Here is a 26,867-nt window from a genome sequence, read left to right on the forward strand (position 1 = left end):
CTCTGCAATCAGGAGACGTCAGAGCCCAGAAGGATCTCTCCGGTCAGCCAACGCAAGCAGGAGGCAGAGAGGAACGTTCTGCAGAAGCAGGCCCGAGCCCAGGTCTCCGGCTTGCCACGCGGGTGCTGTGCTCACACCCCTCCGCCTCTCACTCACCCAGTGGCTGGCGATAATTTCCGCACAATAGTTCATCAGCGTGCCGGCGCCCAGCTCCTCCGCAGTCTGGTAGAAGCGGATACAGTTCCTGACGTTCACCAGAGACATGACGCTCTTCTCACATCTGCGAGAGAAATGAATGGTGAACGGTGTCTTCAGGGTGAACCGATTCGTCAATGCGCAAACCGAGGCCGTGAGCGGAGTTCCGGCGGTCTAACCCGGCGACGCTAACGTGTGAGCAGCCAGGGGAGTCAGGGTGAATTCACGGCTGAGCTACCGTATTTAAAAGTACAAGACCAGCATCATACCACACGGGCCATTCTGGTCAGAATCAAAATAACCTCAAAATAGACACGCGAAACGTAACCCCAACTGACTTACACGTGATTCCCCAAACCCCATTAATCATACACACGGACCTACAAAACCAAACACATTATGGCTCAAATTCACTCCTTTAATATGTAACTGCACAGGACTCGTGTGCGGTTTCCACTGGCTTCAGAGCCGCTTCCAAGAGGAGGCTCTACACACGCCTCAATAATCCACATCCCCGAAAAGTCCTCCCACGGCGACCTGTATGGTGTGGGAGTCACCACTCGATAAAGCTGACTTATAAAACGCCCACTAGAGAATGTGGAGAGACAACCAAGTTCCACCCATTACACCCAGAGTGAACCTGCGGTGCACCCGCAGGATACACGCAGTACACAGTGAACCCACAGTACACACCCAGTACACACACACTACACCCAGTGTACACACAGGACACACAGTGAACCTGCAGTATACACCAGTATACACACACTACACCCACCGTACACACACACTACACCCGCAGTACACACACCACACCCGCAGTACACACACACCACGCCCGCAGTACACACTACACCCACAGTACACACACACCACGCCCGCAGTACACACACTACACCCACAGTACACACACACTACACCCGCAGTACACACACCACGCCCGCAGTACACACACACCACACCCGCAGTACACACCACACCCACAGTACACACACTACACCCGCAGTACACACACTACACCCACAGTACACACACACCACGCCCGCAGTACACACACCACGCCCGCAGTACACACACACCACACCCGCAGTACACACCACACCCACAGTACACACACACTATACCCGCACTACACACACCACACCCGCAGTACACACACACTACACCCGCAGTACACACACCACACCCACAGTACACACACACCACGCCCGCAGTACACACTACACCCACAGTACACATACACCACACCCGCAGTACACACACACCATGCCCGCAGTACACACACTATACCCACAGTACTCACACACACCACACCCGCAGTACACACCACACCCACAGTACACACACCACACCCGCAGTACACACACTACACCCGCAGTACACACACACTACACCCGCAGTACACACACCACACCCGCAGTACACACACACCACACCCGCAGTACACACCACACCCACAGTACACACACCACACCCGCAGTACACACACCACACCCGCAGTACACACACACTACACCCGCAGTACACACACACCACGCCCGCAGTACACACTACACCCACAGTACACATACACCACGCCCGCAATACACACACACCATGCCCGCAGTACACACACTATACCCACAGTACTCACACACACCACACCCGCAGTACACACCACACCCACAGTACACACACTACACCCACAGTACACACACACTATGCCCGTAGAACACACACTACGCCCACAGTACACACACACTATGCCCGCGGTATACACACTACACCCGCCGTACACACACTATGCCCGCAGAACACACACACTACGCTCGCAGTATACACACCACACCCACAGTACACACACACCACGCCCACAGTACACACAAACCACGCCCGCAGTACACACACCACACCCGCAGTACACACACCACGCCCGCAGTACACACACTACGCCCGCAGAACACACACACACTACGCCCGCAGTATACACACACCACACCCGCAGTACACACACACCACGCCCGCAGTACACACACTACACCCACAGTACACACACCACACCCGCAGAACACACACACTACGCCCACAGTACACACACACTACACCCGCAGTACACACACACTACACCCGCAGTACACACACTACACTCGCAGTACACACACACTACACCCGCAGTACACACACCACACCCACAGTACACACACATACACCCGCAGTACACACACCACACCCGCAGTACACATACTACACCCACACTACACCCGCAGTACACACACACTACACCCACAGTAAACACACACCACACCCACAGCACACACACACCACGCCCGTAGTACACACACTACGCCCGCAGTACACACACCATACGGCTGCAGTATACACACGGTACACTGCGGCACACACACACTACACCCACGGCACACACACATACTACGCCCGCGGTACTCAACACTAAGTCCGCAGTACACACACACTATACCTACAGTACACACACTACACCCACAGTATACACACACTATGCCAGCAGTACACACACACTATGCCCGTAGAACACACACTACGCCCACAGTACACACACATTATGCCCGCGGTATACACACTACACCCGCCGTACACACACTATGCCCGCAGTACACACACACTACACCTGCAGTATACACTCACTACACCCGCAGTACACACACACTACGCCCACAGTACACACACTACACCTACAGTACACACACACTACACCCGCAGTACACACATTATGCCCGCGGTACACACACACTATGCCTGCAGTACACACACTACGCCCACAGCATACACACGGTACACCTGCGGCACACACACACTACGCCTGTGGCGCACACACACTACGCCCGCGGTACACAACACTACACCCATGGTACACACACACTACGCCCACAGTATACACACTACGCCCGCAGTACACACATTATGCCCGCAGTACACTCTGTACATGCAGCATACACACACTACACCCGCAGTATACTCACACTACGCCTGCAGTATACACACGCTACACCCACAGGACACATGGTGCACCCCCACTACACCTGCAGTGCAACTACGGTGCGTGCAGTACGCCCAGCGTGTATAACACATACGTCCCTCACTTGATTTACAGAGTACGCCAGACAGAAACACTGGCTGCACAGACGTCCAAACAGCCTGCTCCCAAGCACCACCACCACAAGGCTCTCACATCCACTAAAAAAAAGCACCCAGTATGTCCCCCAGGCCAGCAGGCCCCTGCTGGCACAAAGCCGACACACACCCTGGCCCAGGAGAGGCAGCACCGGGAAGCCGACTCCAAACTCCCGGAGGCCGCGGGGAGCCTCTGCAGGACGGGGACTGGGGGAAGGAGGCCGGCGGCACCATCCTTCCACCCGTTGTCTGCACATCTGCGTACAGGTGAGGCTCCCCTCCGAGGGCATCACAGAGGCCTGGCAGCCCACTGTGGCTTCGTCTGTCCTGCAGCTCCCACAAAAACCCTCTTCTGATCACGGGAGCACAAGGGCACTGAGAGCACCGCACCGTGAGGGAAGAAAGACCTGGACGGAGGTCCCCGGAACCCCCGTGCCTCTTGCCTCCTGCTGCGCACAGTAACAGACGATCTCCATGCGTTTTTCAAGACAAAGGAAGCTAAGGGAGCCCCGCACAGCATGCGTGCGTGGCTGGTGTGCCTGCCGGGTTGGGGGCCGTCTCAAGGCAGCAGCAGCGCTTATAACAAGGGCTGGTTTCGTACTGCAGTGAGAACACGTGCGAGCCGGCAGGTAAGTCTCCGTCTGAGCAGGTGAGGTGCAGCTCAGAGGTGGAGAAAGGCCACATGCGAGGGAGGGAGATGGGGAAGGAAGGAGGGAAGTCGTAACAAAGCCCTGAGAAGAATGAGCACAGCTCCCGGTGACAATCTTGCCGACCTTTCCCCATCCAGCAGTCAGGGCAGGCACCCACTGCGTTCCGAGAGGGATGCCTAGGTTCTTTGTTTCTAAGCAGCACAGGTGCTGTGGTGTAAGGAAGCTCCGCCCACAGGGCACTTGTCAATCAAAGGGCACTTCAGAAAGTAACTGTAACGAACACCAGTATTTACTTCTGAGCCCTGGTCCACCAAGTGACCGTGACGGCTATGAGATCAGAGCGTTCGGGGAGAGGAGTCCTCTGCTGATGCGGTGACACTTCTCAAGTGTACAGCGCCAGACACCCAGGTGCGTCCATCCCGCCGTCCTACCTCGGGGAACACTGACCCGTGTCTGCAGAGCCCCCTGCACAGCACCTGTACAGACAAATCCCCTTCTCCTTTCTGCTGCCAAATGACACTTGTACCAAGATACTGAAATGTGTTTCCTGAAGACAGATGTTTTGTTACAACTGGCAGACACTTCATTTTCACCTCACTCTGGGGTCCCCAGGGTGCCGTTCATCCTCCAGCAAGCGCGTAACTAGTAACCGACGTGGCTTACAAAACATCAATTTACGTTCACGTTAGGGTTACACGGAAGACCATGTTAACTTATTTAAAAATTCAGATTCTTAGTTCTTATCGTCTCTTAACAGTAGCAGGACAGACTAACTTTCCTCTGAAGGAATTCTGTTGTTTATACATGTTTTTAATTTTAAAGCACTAAAAGGATATAGATATACAAAAACAATTTTCAAAGTACAAAATCAAGGGGCACCTGGGTGGCTCAATGGGTTAAGCCTCTGCCTTCGGCTCAGGTCATGATCTCAGGGTCCTGGGATCAAGTCCCGCATAGGGCTCTCTGCTCAGCAGGGAGCCTGCTTCCCCCTCTGCCTCTGCCTGCCTCTCTGCCTACTTGTGATCTCTCTCTCTCTCTCTCTCTCTCGGTCAAATAAATAAATAAAATCTTTGAAAAAAAAAAAAAAGTACAAAATCAAGCAGGAATTAAGCATCTCACCAACTCTATCTAGTTTCAGTATCACTCCCATGTGCGAGAATAGGAGTACTGACAGGAGAAACAATAAAACATCAGCTGGTTGAATTACAGGTGACTTAGGGTTTTTTCCCTATATTATTCAATGTTTTCCAAGTGCCATACACTGAGCTTGTATTTTATAAGCAGGAAAACAACTATTATCGCAACTGTCAATGTTTAGCATTTACTATTAGTTCTTCTTTTAAAAAAGTATCTCTCTGATACTACTTACCAAAAACTTCCTTTTCATCAAACTGGTAAAGCATTCCCAAACCTCCGAGATCCCGACACACCCAAAGGAGCAACACTTCCCACCGACAGAGCCCTACGCTGTCTCGGATGTGCACACACTACACCCTCCTGCCCGCAGCAGTGGGCGCCCTGCGACCTGTCAAGAGCCGCATCTGGCCACCGCCACCCCCGAACCCCCACTACTGGGTGCCCTCCAGCCCCGCCAGGGCAGATAACAACTTAACGCCCACACCCAACAGCACAAAATGGAGCATCTGATAATGCTGATGGTTAAGAAGCCTAACCAGTCAATAAACATTTTAATTAAAGAATCCATTACACAAATTACAATTACCTAAACTACTCCAACCCCAGGGCATTTTTATCAAACCAACTTAATTTACAAGCAAGTTCGACAAGGTCAATGGAAAAAAGCTCAGGAAATCTGGAAAAGAAAAGACATAAATCATATTCAATCTAATTAAAATCATTCTCAACTCACCCAGATGGTTCACTCACTCACCCAAACCAAAGGCCTCCAGGGTCAAGTTAGCTTTGCTAACCGAATACAGTATGTGCCTACCTATCGCAGACCTGTTTGGGTTTTTTTTTGTACTGGATTTAGATATGAAAATGCACTGGGGCTGGCCTCCATCACAGGGCCGCGGGAGGAGCCTGCACACTCATTCATGGGGTGGGGGCCGGTAGACTCCCGCCCCACGGTGGAGACAGGGAGCAGCTCCGTGCCCCCTGAGGGCCACACAGCAGGGGCTGAAACCACCCTTCACTCACCCTCGAGACGAGCCACTCCTGCAGCACCCGAGGGGACACAAGAGATCACCAAGCGACAGGAGAGACATCCTGCAGCCGCGCCGCCCACCGACGGCCAGCCGCACCCCCCCACAGAAACCAAAGGGCATCTGCACGACATCATACGCTGACACTTTGCTTTCTGTTGCTCTGGACGGCCGACTTGGGGGAGCGACAGAGACAACGCAGTATTAACAAAACACAGCAGACGGCCTCCGCGGGGACCCAGACAGCAGCAACCACTGTACGAACTGGGGAACGCTGTCCGCGAGCCGCACTCTAGTGTATGCGTTCGGGCACGAACGAGTTTCTAACGAGCAGAATCTGACCGAGGACTTCCCCGAGGACGTGTGTCACATCACAAAGCAGGACGACTGTCCCAGGAAGTGGCACTGGAGGGAAAGCTGGGGTCTGGGCACATCATCTGAAGTGGCTCATACTCATTTATCAGCTCACAAATACGTAATCCCAGGTTTAAAAAAAAAAAATCAGTGAAAGGAAAAATACTGAAAAGCTCTGGCCAAATCACACCAAGCAAGGGAGGGAAAGCCCCGTCCCCGCCGCGGTGAGGTCCCCTCCGTCCGCAGCAGCGCCCGGCCCGCTCCAAGCCCAGCCACCGGCCGGAGGGGCGCTGGGGACGGCCGCGACTTGCCTCTCCCTGAGGAGCTGCAGCTGAAACCGGTTCGCCAGCTTCATCAGCTCCGTCAGGAACGCGTCGTCTTCCCGGAACTCCAGCTCGTCCGTGTACACCCAGCGCAGCATCGCCCTCGTCACCTCAGGGTCGGCATCTGGGTGGGGAAAGAGAGACGCTGAGAACGAGGCTCCCGGTCAGGCGACAGCGCCTTGTGGCGCCGGGAACAGCCGCGAAGCACCCCGGGCGGCGTCTGACCCAGACCAAGCTTCTCAAACGCCGGAAGCGCAGACACTGAACTACCGAGGAAGTCAGTCGAGCGGGGCCAGGGGCTCAGGCGGCTCCGCATCCGGTTCCGGAGTCCAGCTCAGGCCACGATCCCAGGGTCGTGCGAGTGAGCCCGCGCCGGCGTGGAGCCTGCTTAAGATTCTGTCTCTCCCTCTCCCCATCCCCTTCCCTACCCACCTCTCTCTTTAAAAAAAAAAAAAAAAAAAAAAAAAAAAAATGTAAATCAAATAAATTGGGTGAAAATATTTTGAATATATGATGAGTTTACATTCCAATGAAAAGACCTTACAAATAAGCATTAAAACATGAACTAATGGGAAAATGGGCAACAGATACGAATGGTAATTCACAAAGATAACTAAAAATTTTCAGTAAACCTTACCAGTAACTACAAACACAAAACTAGAAGACATTTTTTTTGTCTCTCAAAGATTCCTAAAAAGTACATAACCTCTTACACAGCAATTACACATGTAGATTATCAGCCTAATAATGGAGCAAGTACAGAGAAATATATATACTGAGACAGTCAAGAGTGTTGTTTTTTTGCTTTTGTTTTTATTGTGTTATGTTAGTCACCATACAGACAGTATTGTTTTCAGCAACAAAAACTGGAACAAAAATCTAATTCCAATATTGGTAAGCCATTAATATAGTATATACTCACACTGGAAAATTCTGCATCAATTAAAATTACTTAGATAGATCTTAATAATCAACCTAAAAAGATAAAAACTATATAGCAGGTTTTTAAAAAAGAAGCTATAAATGCATGCTTTAATTATCTCATTTTTTTGAGATTGTGTGCGTGTACTCACATGTGTGTACACACACACGCACACACACGCACAGAGCTCGGTGTCTGTCTCCCATCCAAATAGTAACCAGGTCCAACCTTGTTTAGCTTCTAAGATCAGACAACACTGAGGACTTTCAGGGTGGTAAGGCCAAAAACAAAGCAACCATCAGTCTAGTTTGCTTCCTTTTTCCCAGTAATCTCTACATTCAACGTGGGGCTCAAAGTCACGAATCCAAGGCCAAGAACCACAAGCTCTCCCGAATGAGCCAGACAAGTGACCTGTCTGTCTGTTTAGACACTGGAAGGACGTATATACTAAAATATTAATCCTGCTAGGATCTATAACTAATTTTTCTTTGGGCTTATTTTTTATTCCCCCATTTTTTGTTTTTTTTTTTAAGAGGAGGAGGGATAGAGGGAGAAGGAAACAAGAGACTGTGAAGCAGACTTCACACCCAGCGTGGAGCCTGATGTAGGGCTTGATCCCAGGACCCTGGGATCATGACTTGAACTGAAATTAAGAGTCGGATGCTTGACCAAATGAGCCACCCAGGCAACACTGATTCTGTTTTAAAATCTGGCGGGTTTCCTTTAATAATCCTCCCTCAATTATCCAAATCAATAAACTTGACAACAGATAAACCAAACCTAAATAATTCTCTTTTTAAGATTTTATTTATTTATTTGACAGAGATCACAAGTAGGCAGAGGCAGGCGGGGGTGGGGCAGCAGGCTCCCCACTGAGCAGAGAGCCCGATGCGGGGCTCAATCCCAGGACCCTGAGATCATGACCTGAGCTGAAGGCAGAGGCTTAACCCACTGAGCCACCCAGGTGCCCCAAAACCTAAATACTTTTTTTAAAAACCATGATCAGCAGGGATTTCCTGGGAGCCGTCAAAATTTTAAATGCAGCGAAGTTCATGTGCTCTCCAAGCTTTCCCACTCCTGCCTTGACTCCTCCTTTCATCTCCAAACTACGCTGAAAATAAATTCATTGTGAGACTCCGACTGAGCAGCCACGGGTACCGGCTGGGCAGAGAGCACTGAGCCAGGAGGAGGGGTGTGCTCTTAGGCGAATCATGCAGTCTCTTGCTACCAAATTACTCACACCAGTGGATCTCCCATTCCAGAGCCTGTAAACCAGGAGGAGACACAAAGGAGTGGACTCTGAGAAGTGAAGCCAGTTGGCCTCCACGACCTGTGCGGTACACCTGCGGCGAGAGGCAGCCACCCCTCGGCAGGCCCAGCACACAAGCTGGTAAAACTCCATGACTGCAGGGATCAAAAGACAAAGACACCCAACTTGACCTCACAGCAGTCCAGGATGCGCAGAGCCGCGTTGTGTAGAGAACTTGCGATTTTCCTATGTGGCCAGATTCTTTGCTGTTGTTTTGATTTTTTTAAAAATGTTTTATAAGACATGTGGAAAGAATGGGAATAAACTTACCGGTGGGCAATTAGCCATTAAATGGAGCATACTGAGGAAATCAATTTCGTTATTTAAATCCTGTATTTAATCCTAAAAAACGGGAAAAGTATTTTGAATATCCTACTATGACTCTGGTTTAACTCAACTCTCTTCAAGTTTCCAACAATTTTTTCTTCATTTACTTTACACAAAAGTTTTTGATTCATGAAATTAGAACACTGTGACAGATGGCATCTTTTCTCAGTAAAAGCACGCTCTTTATTCATTTCAAGGATGCACCCTTAACTAGAACTGCCTGGAAATAAAAATAAAGCCCAAACCATACTTCTAAATCATCTCTTTGTCAAAAATGAACAAAAGGACAATCGTTCTAGTTCTGCCCCAGCAGGGTGACGACCCATCCCATTTCAACTGATTATAGCTAAAAAATCTAGACAGAGCACCAAAAAACCACCACCTGGGGATTCTAAAAGGTACACAACAGTAGCTGAATTGTAGAGGGAGAACTCGAAGAAGGAATGGTCCTGGCTGAGTTGCCCCATTTTTTCCCCCATGGCTTCAGCCTGAGGACAGACCCCAGTCAGGGATCCACACAGGTAGGCTAACCATGCAGATGCCTCACCCTCTAACAAGAACTCCACCTTCCTCTACATGGGTACCCAGAAGGGGGGTCCGGGGTAGCTGAAGGGCAAGGGAGAGGGAGACCTCTTCACGCATCCTGAATGAGCCCGCATGGGCTCAGGCTCACCTCGGAGCTACTCGGGTGCAGAGGAGCCCCAGCCCAGCTTCAAGAGCTGCAGGAATGTTTGAACCACTACCCACAGAAGGGGAAACAACCTTCAGTCTGAATCTGAAGAGATCCCGTATTTTCCAGAGGATGATACAGGACCCAGGGTCTACAAAACATAATCCACCATACAATCCAAATTCATTGATGTAGAAAAAAATCAGGAAAATATGGCCATTTCTCAAGGCAAATGACAACATATTTTAACCCCAAGATGACCAGATACTGAATTTATCAAACACATGAAAGCACCGGTGTAACTATGCTCCAGAAGGCAAAGGAAAACACATATAAAATTTTAGAAATCTTCAGCATATAAACTAAAAAAGGAACAAATGGAAATTACAGAATGAAGAACACAATATACTGTATATTGTATGTATTGTATATTGTATGGTATGTTGTATACTAAAAACTCAATGGGCTCAACAGCAGAAAGAAAATAGCAACAGAAAAAGTCAGAAGGACAGACCAACAGAAATTATCCTATCTGAAGAACAGAGAGAAAAACAAGATTGGGAGGGAAACAAGAGCTTCGGGGAGAGTTGTGGGATAGAAACAAAGGTCCAGGGGCACCTGGGTGGCTCACTGGGTTAAAGCCTCTGCCTTCGGCTCAGGTCATGATCTCAGGGTCCTGGGATCGAGCCCCGCATCGGGCTCTCTGCTCAGCAGGGAGCCTGCTTCCTCCTCTCTTTCTGCCTGTCTCTCTGCCTACTTGTGATCTCTGCCCGTCAAATAAATAAAATCTTTAAAAAAAAAAAAAAGCAGGGAGGTACAGAATAAAGGCATCAAGAAAGAAAAATATTTGAAGGAATGACGGTCAACAACATTCCAGATCTGGTGACAGACATGAAGTTTTAGATTTAAGATCAAGTAACTCTAAGCGAGAATAAAATCGACACCTAAACACCTAATAATCAAACCGCTACAAACTAACCCTAAAGACAGTCCTGATCACTTCACACCCACTAGAAGGGCTACTATCAGACAAACAGAAAATCACAAGTGTTGGTGAGGGTGTGAAGAAACTGGGACCCTTGACCACTGATTGTGGAAATGTAAAATGGTACAGTCCCTGGAAAACAGTATGAGTTCCTCAAAAAATGAAAAATGGAATTATGATGCGACCCAGCAATTCTGCTTCCGGGTATGTACCCAAAAAACCGAAAGCCGGATCCCGAAGAGACATCGCACACCCACGTTCACAGAAGCATCACTCACAACAGCCAAGACGCAGAAGCAACCCAAGTACCCACCGGCGGAGGATAAACGCGACACGGTTTATGCAGACGGTGGCGTATCAGTCGGCCTTCCACAGGAAGGCAACGCTGGGCACCTGGGTGGCACGGCCAGCTCAGCGCCTGACCCTTGATTTTGCTTCCAGCCTGGACCTGGACCCATGCCGGGCTCTGCCCTCGGTGCAGAGTCTGCTTGAGATTCTCTCTCTCCCTCTTCCTCTGTCCCTCCCCCGCCAAATAAATCAATCTTAAACAAAACAAAAAAAAAACAACAAAAAAAGCAAGGGCGGCGGGGAGGAAATTCTGACACTTGCTACATGGATGAACCCTGAGGACCGAGTGTGAAGTGAAATAAGCCAAACACCAAAGGGCAGACTCTGTGTGATTCCACTTACACGAGGGAATGAAGGTCGTCGAACTCATAGGAACAGAAGGCAGAATGGTAGTTGTCAGGAAGCAGATACGGGGAGACACGGGAGTCGTTTAATGGGTCAGGAGTCTCAGTGTTGCAAAATTAAAGCGTTATGGAGATTACCTGACAGCAGTGTGGACACACTTAACACTAGTCAACAATTTAAAATGTTTAAGACGGTAAATTTTATGTTACACGTATTTCACTACGGTCAAAAATTAAAAAATAAAATAAGACGAAAAGACTTGAAAGCAACTAGAGAGAAAGGACCATTACGCACAGGCAGAGACTGCCCTGACTGGAGATGTCTCAGAAGAATCCACAGGGGCCGGAACGGAGCTGAACGACGTTGTTAAAGTTCCTTCAGAAGAGAGAGCTTTCAACTCCAGTGTCTATACCCGGGGAAAACATCCTGTAGACGAGAAGGTGAAATAAGACGCCCCCCGAGGAGGGAAAGGAGTCTGTGACTCCCAGAGCCGGTCTACGAGACGTGCTGGAGGACGTTCCTCAGGATGAAGGGATGATACGAGAGGGAAGCGCGCATCTTGACAAATGAAGGAAGAAGGAAAGAAAGAGAAGTATCTGAGTAAACGTGAACGACTTTGGAACCCTGTTCAGTGTGCGGAGGCACGAGCGGCCGTGTCGGTGGGATTTTCCGGGGACACCCACGAACGCGTGTGAGGCTCCACCCTAAAGGGCCGTGGTGGAACCGGAACGGGCCGGACCGACTCGGCCGCCGAGGACAGACCGACCGCGGCAACGGACACACTGCAGACCCTCTGCAGCAAGTGGGCGGCACGGGTATGAGCCCCACGGTAGTTCCCAGCCAGGGCCCATCCTGCTCCCCCGATGAGCCCTCGTGGCGTCCAGCAGTGCTTCCGGGTGGCAGAACGGGGCGTGCTCTCGGCGTCGGGCGGGTCAGTACCCCGCGGTGCACAGTACAGCTCCCAGAAGAGAGAATTCGAGCCCAAAACACCGCCGGAGTCGAGGAACTCTGCCCGCGACCCACCACTGAACACGGCACGAAGAGAGGACGGCAAACAGTCAGTAAACCTGCAGGGAGTTCTCTGTCTGCAAATAAACCAATCCTTAAAGAGATACGGGGTGCGGGGAGGCACCTGCACGGCACAGCCCATGAGCTGCCAACTCCTGGTTCCGGCTTGTGATGTCATCTCAGCTCCTGAGATCCAGGCCTGTGCGGAACCCGCACCCAGTGTGGGGTCTGCTGAAGACTCTCTCGTTCTCCCTCTGCCCTCCCACCTGTGCACGCGCGTGCTGTCACTAAAAATAAATAAATCTTTTAAAAACTCCAAACGGAATACTAAATATCCAAATTGTCCAAAAGGAGGCAAGAAAAAGAGAAACCCAGAAAAAAAAAGAAAAAACCGGGGTCAAACAGAAAACAAAACGGTACCTTCATTACAGACGTAACCACATTAAATGCTGACGGTGTGAGCCCTCCGCCGAGACAGGAGAGCCCGAAGACACAGCACAGCAGAACCTCCGTGTGTGCTGCCCACAAGGGACACATCTGAACAGAAAGATACACATCAGGTGACAGTAAACAAATACAAACAGTAAGTGCGGGAGGCCGCAGGGATGATCTCCTGTCAGAAAGAGACTTCAAGACCTACAGCACCAGCAGAAATAAACTTTAGCACTTCAAAATGATAAAAGCCACACGTCATCGGGAAGTCATAATAAGTGTGTATGTGTATAATGACAAGACCCAAAACCCATGAAGCAAAAATGAGCAGAACTGAAGGGAGACACTGACAATCCCAAAATTACAGACATTAACACCCACCTTCCAGGCACTGACAGAACCGGACACAAGAGAAGAAGAACACACACAGAAGGTCCGAACACCATCACTAAACCCCTTGCCCTAAAGGACACGTAAGAAGCGCCATCTCCAACAACCGCAGAACACGCTTTCTTCTCAAGTGCACTTACGCTCACCGAGACAGACCATACGCGAGTGGCAGAACAAGTCTCAATAAATCTAAAATGGTCAAAGTCATAAAAAACATGTTCTCTGATAATAACGGAATTAAATTAGAAATTAGTCCTGGGCGCCTGGGTGTCTCATCGGGCTCCTGGCTCAGCGGGGAGCCTGCTTCTCCCTCTGACCCTCTCCCCTCTCATGCTGTTTCTCTCTCTCTCTCTCTCTCTCTCTCTCTCTCAAATAAATAAATAAAATCTTTAAAAAACAACAACAACAACAACTGTAAAGTCCAACACTTAGATGACAATACACAGTGACCATGTGGCATTTAGACCAGGAACGCAAAACTAGTTTAACATTGGAAAAATCTACGTAATTCGCTATATTAACAGCATAAAGAGAATAAAAACTGAAGAATCATTTTAGTAGACAGAAAAAAAAAGTGACAAAACTCAAAACCACGTCCTAGAACATCTCAAAACACTAGGAATCCTCAGGTTGGTAAAGCACATGTATGAAAACCCTACAAGCAACAGGGGTGTGGAGTGACGAAAGACCCCACTGCCTCCCTCTGCAACCAGGAGCGAGGCAGAGTCCTGCTTTCAGACAAGCAACCTGCAGCCAGACTCTACACAGAATGCTTACAACCCAAAACTGAGAAGACAGGCCAATTTTTCAAAGGGCAAAAGATGTGAACCTACACGTCCCAAAAGAAGCCACACAAACGACCAAGAACACGAGACAACATTCACCGTTACTGGTCCTCAGCGCCACACCACACCCCACATCCCTTCGTACGGTGACGTGCCTACGAGGTCAGGAAGGCTCTGGAGCCCCGGAGCTCTGGCGCACACTGCTCGTGGGCTGGGCAGGCTACCTCCATCTCATCCATTTTCGGGAGACCCCAACACTAAACTTAGTCACCCCTAAGTACTCACCCCAGAGACACACAAACACATCCAGTCGAGCACACAGACTGTTTGCACCAACCAAGCGTCCACCCGCAGGTCCCCAAAACCGCAGCCGGCAGCACACGCACACGCGGATGCCACTCAGCGGGGACAGGGAACGGGCCCTGAAACCGTGACAGAGAGACCGTAGACGGACGTCCCGATCCGTATGCTGAGTGAATGAAGCCGGCAACACGCAGTACACGCTCCGTGAGTCTGTCCTCACACAAGTTCAGAAAACGCAAGCTGACCTATAAGGAACGGAAGCCAGTCACTGGGCGCCTGGGATGCGGATGGAAAAGGGGTGGGTTACAAACGTATGCGAGGCGAATTTTCAGGAGGTGAAAGTGTTTGCCAGTCCACGTGGCAGTGGTTTCACAATTAGGTCAAAAGTGACCAAACTGTACACTTTTACTTTGGATAATTTATTTCACTTCCTTTGCATCTCGATGAAGTTGGAAACGAAAGAGACCCAAAGCGAGAGGCCACATGACACTGGGGTTAATGGAGCGGATTCTGCAGCCGAAGGGGCTGGGTCCCCACCCCAGGTCGCATCCTTCCTACTGTGCGAGCAGGGAGTGCTTCGAGTGACTCCGGCTCCACAGGAAACCTCAGTTTCCTCCTCCGTGGAAAGGGAGGCAATAACAGAACTCGCCCGAAAATGCCCTTCTAGACGCGAGAGCGGGGATACGGGCGGGGTGCGCAGAGCCTGGTCCCCGAGGCCGTGACTCCACTAGACCGCAGCTGTTACAGGCAGTAAAAGAGCAGCTTCCACGAAAACACAGAGTTAACGCAGCCAATATGAGAAAAGCACGAGACCGACCCCAAGAGTGAGTGGGGCCGCGCCACAGCGGGGACAGACCTCCTGAGGCTCCCGGGGACTCTCTGGCGAGGGGTGGGGGCCGCCAGCAGCAGCCCGCGAGGCTGACGTCCCGGACACCGCAGGACGCGGCAGCTGGCTGTCTCGAAGAGGACCGGGGAGGACGTCACCACGCGTCCGCGGACCTGTGTCCGGAGGAACTGCCGCCACTTCTCTATTTTCTTAGGATTTATTTGTCCGAAAAAGAGAGAGAGAGAGCGCACAAGCAGGGGAGCGGCAGGCAGAGGGAGAAGTGGGCTCCCCGCGGAGCAGAGACCCACCCCCGATCCCCCGATGCGGGGCTCAATCCAGGGACCCTGGGACCATGCCCTGAGCCGAAGGCGGACGCTTCACCGACTGAGCCCCCGGGCGCCCCCCTGTTGTCACTCCCACCACCGCCAGTCACAGGGAGCGCAGTCAGCCTGCACGGAGGACGGACCGGGCCCCGCGCGGGCGGGGAGGGTACCGAGCACTGGCGGGCATCCTTCCAGACTCCCGCGGCCACAGCCGGAGGCGACGGCGTGATGGGCCCCCGGGGCGGAGCCACCCGGAGCGAACACTTGTCACGGCAGGGACAGATCCCGTCTGGCTGGGTTTGCCTTAAGGGCAGCCCAGCGGACGCCCGCGAGTGCGCTCCGCTCGCTCCCCAGGCCCAGGGCGGCCTCCGGGGGCGGCCTCCGCGCCCAGAGGAGGGAGGACGGGGCCCTCTGGGTCTGGGAAGGGCCTGAAGGACGGGGACTCGGCCCAGGGAAGCCAGACGCCTCACGGCGGGCAGTTGCGCCACTGCGCCGGGGAGGCCGAGAGCTCTGCTGGAGAAGGCACACGCGGAGCCCCACGTCCGTTTCGCTTGCCAAGAAGCTCTACACAGGTCTGGAGAGACCGAGACTCTCTCTCTTCCCAGGTGGCCACTCAGTATCTCCACAAACGTATCTTTAGGGTTCAAACAATAAAAAAATAAAAAGCACGTTTATACGTCCTTCATCTTTGTGCTTCGAAACAATTTCAGACTTACAAGAAGGTTACCGAGTTCCCAGACGCGCCTCACTCACCTTCCTCTGTAAGGCCTCACACCGCCACAGGACGACAAGCAAAACCAGGGTATTGGGACTGACACAGCGGCGGCGTCTACCTGCAGACCTTCCCGAATGCCACCCATCTCCCCCTTCACGTCCTCTCGACGGTCCAGAAGCCACGCTGCCGCTCACCGTGCCCTTGACCTCGGATCTGACGGGTTCTCGCCTGGTCTCCCATGACCCTCACGGACTTGGGGGACACCGGCTAGTGACGCTGTGGGATGTTCCTGAGTTTGGGTCGGACACGTTCCCACAGTCCGACCTGCGCAGCGGCCCAGACGCGACCCGGCGTGCGCTCTGAGCTGCGCGGGGGTCAGGGAAACGCTCACCTCTCCGAACACGGCTTACACACTGCGCCTTTAATGCCCCGCCGCCTCTCCACCGACACGGTTAAAATACGCACAATGACAGCACAAAGTTGTGCTTACCTTGAGTTTTAAGGAATACCCGTTACCCAAGAACTTCCAAAGAAAACGTGGAACTCAGAAAACCAATCTAAGAATGTAAGTTCCGTGCAAACAGGAATTTAAATCTTGCTCACGGCTGCGTCCCTAGCGCCTGGAAGCACCCGCGGTCCACGCGGCGGCCGGAACAGCGCCGAGAAACAAAACACCCGCGTGTTCATGGAACGATGTGATCAACTCCACTAGCGTGGAAAAGTTCAACCAGCTGAAACGTCGCCTCTGTGCTGTTCACGCACTTGTTTACGAGAGCCGATTTCCAATCTCCCTCCAACCGCGTACAGCGGAACACACACGCGGCTCCGGAGACTACAACCAATCTGGGCAGCCGCACCCGCACCGCCCTAGGCCACGCAGCAGGCCTGCCGGGCCAAACACACAGCAGACGGGAATGGGTCCGTCTTCGCCTCACCTCCCTGTGACGATGCCACAGGCTTCACCGTCGGCCACCTTGGCAAGTGCCTCGTCCACCAAAGCCACAGGACGTCTGCCCCGCTGTGGATCACTTCTGAGAGCCGACGGCACAGCCGGGCTCAGACCATGCTCGGGACGTACAACAGCAGGGGCTCCAAGGACATTTAAAGGCATAAACATGATATTTCTTTTTTTTTTTTTTAAGATTTTATTTATTTGACAGAGAGATCACAAGCAGGCAGAGAGGCAGGCAGAGAGAGAGGGAGAAGCAGGCTCCCCGCTGAGCAGAGAGCCCAATGCGGGGCTCGATCCCAGGACCCCGGATCATGACCCGAGCCGAAGTCAGAGGCTTTAATCCACTGAGCTCACGGGTGCCCCAACGTGATACTTTCTTAAACTAAACATTTCCTCATCTCCTGATTCACAGTGATGCAGTCTGTGGTCAGTCACTGAGTTAAAGCTGCTCTTAAATGTTATAATGTTCTAAAAAAGTAAAAGCAAATTTTTAATGTTTGAATTAGGCCTTTTATACCTTACTGCAAGTGCCTGTGTTCTTAAGTGGTTTTGCTTGTTCTCCATTCTTACGCATTTTGATTGCATTCAATATTTCACAATTACACAAGAAACTCTGATATCACCTTCACTGCTGAATTACCTACGGCAGAATCCGCCTGACAGTCCCACGATGTGGTCCCAAGAAAGACCCCTGTACAGCTCAGCTCTCTGCTTTCTCAGACACCCAGAGCCATTCATAGCATGACTGGCCATGTGCGAGAGTACCAATTCCAAGGGCCTCAGACCACTGGACTGTCAATCTGTGATAACGTTTTAACAGACAGCTGAAGATGACAATGCACTCCGAACCTCTTTCTTGGCAGACTATTTCCCATGTCTCATCATCTCTTCTAGTCTTTGTAAAGTATCTCGTCAGCCACTGAAACTGAGACCCTCTCATGCCCCTTGTGAATGGGCTTCAAAAGTTCCCCACTGTTCTGCTGTACGGGGGTTGAAGATAAATGGCCTCCAAGGAAAGCTGTGCTCGGAGACTTCTGTCGCACAGAAGTGTGCTGTTTCCCAAGCAGATGCGCTGTCGCACACACAAGTGTATCCACACGTAGATAATTGTGTGTTTGCAACTCTGAACCACAGGTCGCAGGTTAAACCCTAAAAACGATCCTCAAGCAACGGCGTTCACTCACGGTGGAAAAGCATCGCCGTCTGCCCCCCCGAGCCCCTGCGGTGAACACCGACCCGCGCTCCACAGCACTGCTCGGCCGTCAGCCCACGCGGGCCATCTGCGCCGGCGACGCGAAGCCACTGCACTGTCGTTGGCAGAGCCCTGGCCCGATGTGACCCGTGTAACCCGCTTCTCCACGGGCAGGACACGGTTGTAATCGTTTCAGTGCTCCCAGCACCACACATGGAAAACAGCACCTTCTGAACTGGCAAACCTTTTGCAGAAAGACGTGATTCTGCAGCATTTTCACACAGATAATAAATAAAATCTGCAAGTAACTCATTACCCCACTGCCTGGGAGTTGCCTTACCATGTGTTATAATTCTCGTGACTATTCATAAAAGAATTAAATTTAAAATTCGGTTTTAAAAAAGCAGTTAGGTTAAGTACTAAATGAAAATGCAATTCTGAAGCAAACTTTTGAAAGTGATTCTTTTAAAGTCTACTTACCACCCTATTTACCCAAACTCTACACAACACAATAGGGCATAAAACAATTAAGTCACACATCAAACAGCTCCATGCCGCTGTTCCAATTCTGAAGTCTGGTGGTCGCCCTTCACCGCTAGAGGACGACGACGCCGTCCTTGGCAGTAACCCTGCTTCCGCGGTCGGTCCCCGCACGGCAGGAGGACACTTGGCAACCAGGATGGAGTCTTGAGCAACTGAACACCCAGACGCGTTCTAGGAGTAGAAGCAAACGCTTCCCTCTACACACGCTCCCGCATTTATAACATTACAGGAAAAGAGTTTCTGGACAGACATCTATCTTGTACGGACACAAGAACACTGCCGGTACCCACGGATGTGGGACTTGCAGTCAGGGATCACACAGACGTGCTGTGCTCGATCTGCTGACTTCACGCATCATTCAACCGGCTCACGGCCACCACCAGTCGGTAAGAAAGTTTCCCACTTCCACGGAAGCACCAACACGTCCCCCACGGGCAGGGCAGAGGCTCACCTGATAGGTCCAGCTCCTCGGTGGAAGACAAAGTAGCCAGACTCCAGCTGTCGCTGCGGGCCGCCAGCACAAACTTGTGAGCACGGATGTGCCTGTCCCCAACCTTTATCTTCAGATCACTGGGGAAGAAAAACACCCACAGAATAAAGAGAAACGTCACCACGATGAGGTACAGCAAGGACTCAGAAATGATGGGAACACGCACGGACTGATCCCCATGTACCTGGAAAAGAAGAAACCAGCGCAGGTATGGCCCTGCGCCAGCAGTGAATCTAATGGGCCGTGCGTGCGATACACGTCGCCTCACACGCCTATACTTCCAACTGTGGTTCACATGGGACCTTCTGCTTTTCCCTATGGGACTCAAGAGGTGGCAAACCTACTGGTTAGACAGAATGATCAATATTCATATAAAATGTAGAAGAGGTTTCGTGCAGACTAAACGGAGGTGAATCATCAGGGAGAGGAGGAAAACGTGGAGACCAGGACACAGGCTCTGGGGCCACGGAGCTGCACACTGGACCCAGTGACGGTCAAGCAAGGGGACGCAGAACACTACAAACTGGCTGTGACCAAGCAGTCCGGAGCGTGAAACCAACGTCTACACTCCCGTTCTTGACAGAAACATTCCGACCTATTACGGGACACGTTCTGCTCAACCATTTAGAAAGAAATGGGGTAGGAGAAATATTTTTTTCAAACACATTTCCATATTTATGACAAATCATTACTGTGAGAAGACCTTTTCAAATATTTATATTTGACTCTGAAATGTCAAATGCTGAGGGAGGAAAGCGTCTGGGCATTTAACAAAAACCTCCGGGTGACCCACTGGGCCGACACAGCCATGTGCCACATGGCTTTGCCGGCAGCACTAATCCAGAGTCATTAATTATCACCATCCTGTGTACGTACAAGTTCTTCTGTTTTCACACGCCCCTTCAAAACGTGTGGGCTTGGAAACCTTCACAAGCTAAAGACACAAAAGTCACTACAATAAAAAGAAAAAAAATCTATGACATGAATTAACGCATCCACTTAAGAGGAGCCCCAAGCAGGATTCTGTTTCTGTTCGTGTGGACGCAGACGCGGCGCATCCACGAGTGCACCACCCAGGCTGCAGGCCTGCGAGCGCTTCCGGTCCTCTGAAGACCAAGCAGCCACTAATCACGTTAGATCAGAGGAGCGAAGGATACTCGGTATTTCCAATTACTACAAACTACTCAAAACAGCAGAACGTTATTAATCCATCAGTAAAAAGAAACAAGTATTTTACTTAAAATACAACAAATCATACTCTTTGCTAAATTTCTAAAACCCAGTGAAAGCAGGAAGCTGTTCATAGAACACAAATGATTTTTAAACTCTGAATTTATGTATAAAGTATTAAATTGTAGGAACTTAAATGAAGACTTATTGTTTCCTGTTTCAGCCACTGATTGACTTTTAGTCACAAAATCATAAAAATGAATGTTTCTACATATTCATGAATGTCAGGCCAAACAGGGGAAATGAAAATACAGACAAGGACCTCATTAATAATTTCTAATAATAACAATTTCTACAAATACAATTCAAAAATGGAAGACTGGATACGTTTCTGAGAACTCTACGCAGAAACGATTAGGAGGCTAGTAATGTTTTTAAATTTTCATTCTAGGGGCACCTGAGTGGCTCAGTCGGGGCAGCGTCTACCTTGGGCTCAGGTCATGATCTCAGGGTCCCGGCATGGAGCCCCACATCAGGCCCTCTGCTCAGTGGGGAGCCTGCTTCTCCCTCTCCCTCTGCCCCTCCTCCCGCTTGTGCTCTCTCTCTCTCAAATAAATAATAAAAATCTTTAAAATTTTCATTCCAGTCAAAGAGCTTTTCCCTGTAAAATACACATACTAGGATGCTGTTACTGGAGAGAAAGCATAAATAAAGAGCTTCCTGCTAGTTTCTCAAACACCAAGAGAACCCCGTAAGCTTGATCGCTAGAAAAATGATGTATTACCATCACTTTTAACTATTTTAAGGGACAAAAGCCTTCTCCTGAACTTAAGTAAAATTAAAGTGACCAATTTCTTCCACATTTCTCAGTTTAAAAACCCTTTAATACCCACTCTTCAATTACTCGAGCTACTGAGATGCACAGACAAGTACCATTTAAACTCTTCAACAGAACGCACATGACGGACAAAGCTTCATGGTGGGTTTTCTCCTTGTTTTGGAAAAGGACCGCCTGCTTTAGAAAGGGATCGTCCAACTCCCGGTCCTCCGTGTCCGAAGCTCAAGTCCTCCCGGAACGCCCTGTGCCCCACTGATCTCCAGGCTGCACTGGGTGAGGGACAGGCTTCGGCCGCGCAGGGGAGGCCCACTGCAGCCGTCGCACCCGCACTGCGCGCCCGGCTCCCTGCCACGGCCTCCCGGAGCGACCACGGCAGAATGGATGCACGCGACGGAGAAGTGACAGAGAACATGAACGAACGATGGGAGCTCTCAGGGACACGAGCCTGGAAGTGGACAAGAAGTGCCCACAACAGAAACAGGTCAGGCTTCCCGCACCAGGGGAACCAGTGTCCACCGGTCCACGGAAAAAAGGGGAAGATGAGAGGCGATAAACTACACTTCACAAGCCCACTTCACAATTTAAAAGGCTGCCCTTGGGGCGCCTGGGTGGCTCAGTGGGTTAAGCCTCTGCCTTCAGCTCAGGTCATGATCCCAGACTCCTGGGATCGAGCCCCACATCGGGATCTCTGCTCAGCAGGGAGCCTGCTTCCCCCTCGCTCTCTCTCTGTGTGCTGCCCTGCCTACTTGTGATCCCTCTCTCTGTGTCAAATAAACAAAAAATATAAAAATAAAATAAAATAAAAGGCTGCCCTTTACTCAGAGTATGTACTTCCTCTGTTTGGGGTATTAAATTTTTCTTTCTTTTATAAATAATTAAGTTGAAAGACAGCAGTTCTAGATTTTGATCTTTTTTTTTTTTTTTAATGAGAAAGAGCATGCACGTGTGAGCAAGAGAGTGAGCGCGCTTGAGCAGGGGGTAGGGGCAGAGGGAGAACAGACTCCTGGCCGAGCAGGGAGCCTGACGCAGGGCTCGATTCCAGGACCCTGGGACTATGACCTGAGCCGAAGGCAGACGCTTCACCAACCGAGCCACCCAGGCGCCCCCGGATTTTGATCTATTTCAAATGTCATCATTTATTTTGGGATTGTACTAAGGCTTAGCTAGCCTGACTGCCCGTCTCCTCCGCAGCCGAACTCCCCTGCGTGCACGTCCAAGCCCACGTCTCTTCTCCATACCCCCTGCCACCGTCCCGACTCAGCCCTCCTTCCTCTCCGGTCTGGACGATGCACAACAGCCCTGTCACTGCGGGGCTCCCTTCTCTGCACGGTGCTGCCTACACAATGCCAGCAGGTTCCCCTTCCTGAAACACCACTTTGACGGTAACAGTCCAACAGCTCAAAACACTATCCCATACTGCCTAGAAGATCAAGTCCAAATGTCCCACCTTGGCCGCCCAATTCAAATCCCCCTACCTTTCCCGCCTCTCCCAGCGTCCCCTCCAGGGACACGTACCCCAAGACGGTCCCTCCCGTCCCCTGCGTGCTCTGCATGCTCCCACACCTCAGCCTGTTCTCAGCCTCCCTGCTGGTAACACGGCTGTCTCCATCTCCCGAACCCTGCCCGGCCTCGAACACTCACCTCGAAACTCAGTAACAACAGCTACTACGTGCCAGACGTCGATCTAAGTACTTACACGGACTTATTAATTTAGTCCTCACGGGAACACAACGGTAACCCACAGAATCCCCACCTCACGGGTGAGGAGACGAAGCACGTCCTACAGCTTCAGACCACGCAGCCAGCAGGTGCCCGCTGAGCCGCTAACACAGGCTGTGCGGCTCCAGACGCCGTCCTCGATCACGCCAGCCTGCCCGCTTGCGCCAAGACTCCTTCCTGGGCCATCCCAAGAGGAAGGGACCCTTCTCTCTGAGTCCCTGGACACGTAAGCTACTTCCTGTCTGCCCTGTCGATGCGATCACTGTGACTCCCTATGCTCTGCGCTAAAAACAAGCAGGAAATAAAAGAAACAAAATCTCGCCCCGAAGAGCCTACCCCCCAGGGACTACAGGGCTGCCGGCACCTGCTGAGAGAGGAAGAGAGCGAGCGGTTACGGGGCGGCCGGTGGCGCGGCTCACCTGTACTGCTCCTGCTCGCAGAGGCCGGCCACGGTCGCCAGCAGGCGGCTGATGAAGGACTCGCTGCTGCTCTCCTTGTCCGCCTGTGCAGCCAGAAGCGCGCATCTCTTCTCCGTCTCCGCCAGCGTCTTCTGCAGCTTCACGTACTCCTGTCGGAGAAGCATCAAGTGCTTCTCCAGCTTGGCCACCTCCTCTGCGAGGGAGACAAAGCCGCAGCTTTACTATGGCAGGTGTGGCGCGGACGGCACCCCACAGACAGGACCACCACGAAAGCACGGTTTCTTGGTGACGCTCCTTTCTTAGTGATACTCCCGGCGACACCCGTAATGGCTCTGTTAACGGCGGCCACGGCGTCACTGGGCCAGAAAGACCCTCGTGGTCCAGGAGTTTCTCTAAAGATCGATACTCAAGAAATGACAAGGAACAGACACACGGAAGATGTTCCAGGCTCCTGCCCTGCAAATCCTTCATCATGAAGCCGCGAGTCTCGAGGAAAGATTACCAAAATCACCGGGAGTGAAAACTGATTCCTCCACGTGCCACGCAAACTCTCTCAGGCAACTTCAGAAACACCCTGTGAGGTTGGCACAATCACTAGCCGCACAGCCCGGGTGAGGGTGCTGGGCCGAGAGAGGCTGAGGCTTAGCGGGCGGGCCCGCAGCGGGCGGGCGGGGGCCCTGGTAAGGGCCTGGCACTCTCCCGCCTGTGGTCCGTCACCCACCATCCCACGCCACGCGACCTCCCCCCTTCAGGAAAGCAGCAGCCGATGATGGTTCCAGTGAAAGCAAGTCACGTCCACAGGCATGCTGAGCCGGATTAAAAAGGCTGGTTCGGAAATTCAACAAACATTTGCTGAGCGTCTCCTAGGTCCCAGACACTGCACAACGGTAAGCAAGGTCAGAGCTCTCTCCTCGGAGCCTTCAGTTTGCTGGGGAAAGCAAACTTTTAGGGTTACAACAGCAATGCCAACCATCAAACACAGAACTACAGCTCTAGGCGCACGAGAAGGAAAGCGCAGACGTGTGAGAATCCACAGCAAGTAACTTAGGACGCCAGGGAAGTCCACGGTCACGAAACCTCCCTCTCCGTTCCCTGTGCTCCAGAGCCCTGCTGGGGCTCACAGCACCGCGCTCACCAGTGCTCACCACAGATCACGGCCACAGACCCGGATCTCTGACCACGTGCTGCTCCTGCCCCTGGGCCTTGGCCCCTTTCCCCCTTCCCACCCCTTCCGACACTGCAAATCCTGACACTGCCCTCAAGCCCACGTCCCACGCAACCTGCCTCATTCTCCGTGTCTTGAGAAAACCGAGCTGCCGTCAACAACTCCGGCCGCACCAGCCGCCCGGTGCTTGCTCAGGGCAAGGACCTCCCTGCTACGCAAGCGCGCGACCCCTCAGCCTGGCCTCCAAACCCGTCACCCTGCTCGGGCCCTCTGCTTTGGCACCAACCTCCCTTCTTGGCAACTTCCACCTCTTCCAACTCGGTCCTCCTCCTCAACACATACACCTGCTCAAGACCCTGGGAAAGCAAAACCCTCACTCCACAGCTCACCTGACCCGTGTCCTTGCACATCTAGCTACCGTACACCCCTTCCTCGCCCTACTCTCCCGTCACTCCCTCCTGTGTCCCCACCATCCCCTTGAAACGCCTCTCTACAATGACCTAACTAGCAGTCCATCGGACACTGGATGGTTCTCCTCCTGGACCTACTACACTACATGTGAAGATTTTTTTTTTTCCAGCAACCATGATGCCACCCTCTTTCTAATTCTGGTTCTCCGTCTTCCCCATGCTTCCCTGTGGGCCTCCCACCGCGGACCACTGCCGCTCCCCAGAGTCCTACCCCGGCCTCATCGTAGCTGTCTGTCCTCCCAAGGCAGCTCCACTGGTCAGACTCTGCAGCTGGGCCACAACCCCAGTGCCAACGATCCAGGGGCACATCTCTGTGGTCGGGATTTCTGTTCTTAGCTTCATCTCGCCATCTGCCTAAGTGACACCACTCTCTCGTGGACCATGGGCACCTCAAGCTCCATGTGCCCGGGACAAAACTCTGAGCAAATGTGCTCTGCCTCTGTATGGTCCCTAAACTAATAAATGATGCCACCGTCTAGCCCAGTTATGTGAAGAGAAAATGTGGGAGTCATCTTAAATGTCTCTCTCTCACTCACGGGACCCCAACCCTACAAAAGTCAGGGCTTTTTCCCACATAAAAATCTCTGGGAATCCTTCTGTCTTCTGTATCCCCACACCCACAATGACTCAGTTCAGGCTCTCACTCATCGTATCTGCTCTCCAACTTGAAAGAATTCACATCCACATCTCAGAGCCCGGCACAGGGTCAGATACACAAAGGATCACTAAATAGTCGATCAATTCAGCTGAACAAGGACAATCCGGTTTTATAAGAGAGGATTCCTGGCCTCTCCCCATCTCCATCCCTCCCCCACCCCCTGCTGTCCAATAACTAATTCTTTATAAACATGAAAACAATCAAAAACTGGTTCAAAACACAAGAAAGGTTGAATAAACTAAGTGTGATACTTGGTTGTGAAGTTATTATGCAATAAACGCTTTCTAAGAAATATGTAATGGTCTGTATGTGTTCAAAGATAAATAATATATTAACAGAAAAAAGCAGGCAGTGAAACTAAATATATTTTGTAATTTGAATTTTTTTTAAATTTTATTTATTTATTCGACAGAGAGATTACAAGCAGGCAGAGAGACAGGCAGAGGGGGGGGGGGAAGCAGGCTCCCCACTGAGCAGAGAGCCCAATGCGGGGCCCGATCCCAGGACCCCGAGATCACGACCCGAGCCGAAGGCAGAGGCTTCAACCCACCGAGCCACCCAGGCGCCCGTAATTCGAATTTTATTATAAACATTCACGTATGTGCTAAGTACAAAGACAAACACCACGAAATATCAGCAGATCTCACGGGGTGGGGGTGGTTACTGCACGTCTCCACACGTCTCAGGGATTCTGTAACAAACATGCTCTGCTTTCATAAGCAGAAAACGTATTTTAAGAGAAATCTG

General features: G+C 51.4%; 1 protein-coding gene across 1 annotated transcript in view; it reads right to left on the bottom strand.

Moving 5' to 3' along the window:
• Positions 1-26,867, bottom strand: part of ANKFY1 (ankyrin repeat and FYVE domain containing 1) — a 71,964-nt gene that overhangs the window by 31,006 nt on the left and 14,091 nt on the right. The window contains exons 2-5 of the mRNA XM_080827135.1: positions 23,828-24,020; positions 19,643-19,761; positions 6,805-6,940; positions 157-280 (exon numbers count right to left, since the gene is read on the bottom strand). Coding sequence (XP_080683261.1) covers positions 157-280; positions 6,805-6,940; positions 19,643-19,761; positions 23,828-24,020 — 572 coding nt within the window. The remainder of the gene's footprint in view (positions 1-156; positions 281-6,804; positions 6,941-19,642; positions 19,762-23,827; positions 24,021-26,867) is intronic.

This window comes from Martes martes (genome assembly GCF_963455335.1).
Source record: "Martes martes genome assembly, chromosome: 16".
Classification (NCBI taxonomy): domain Eukaryota; kingdom Metazoa; phylum Chordata; class Mammalia; order Carnivora; family Mustelidae; genus Martes; species Martes martes.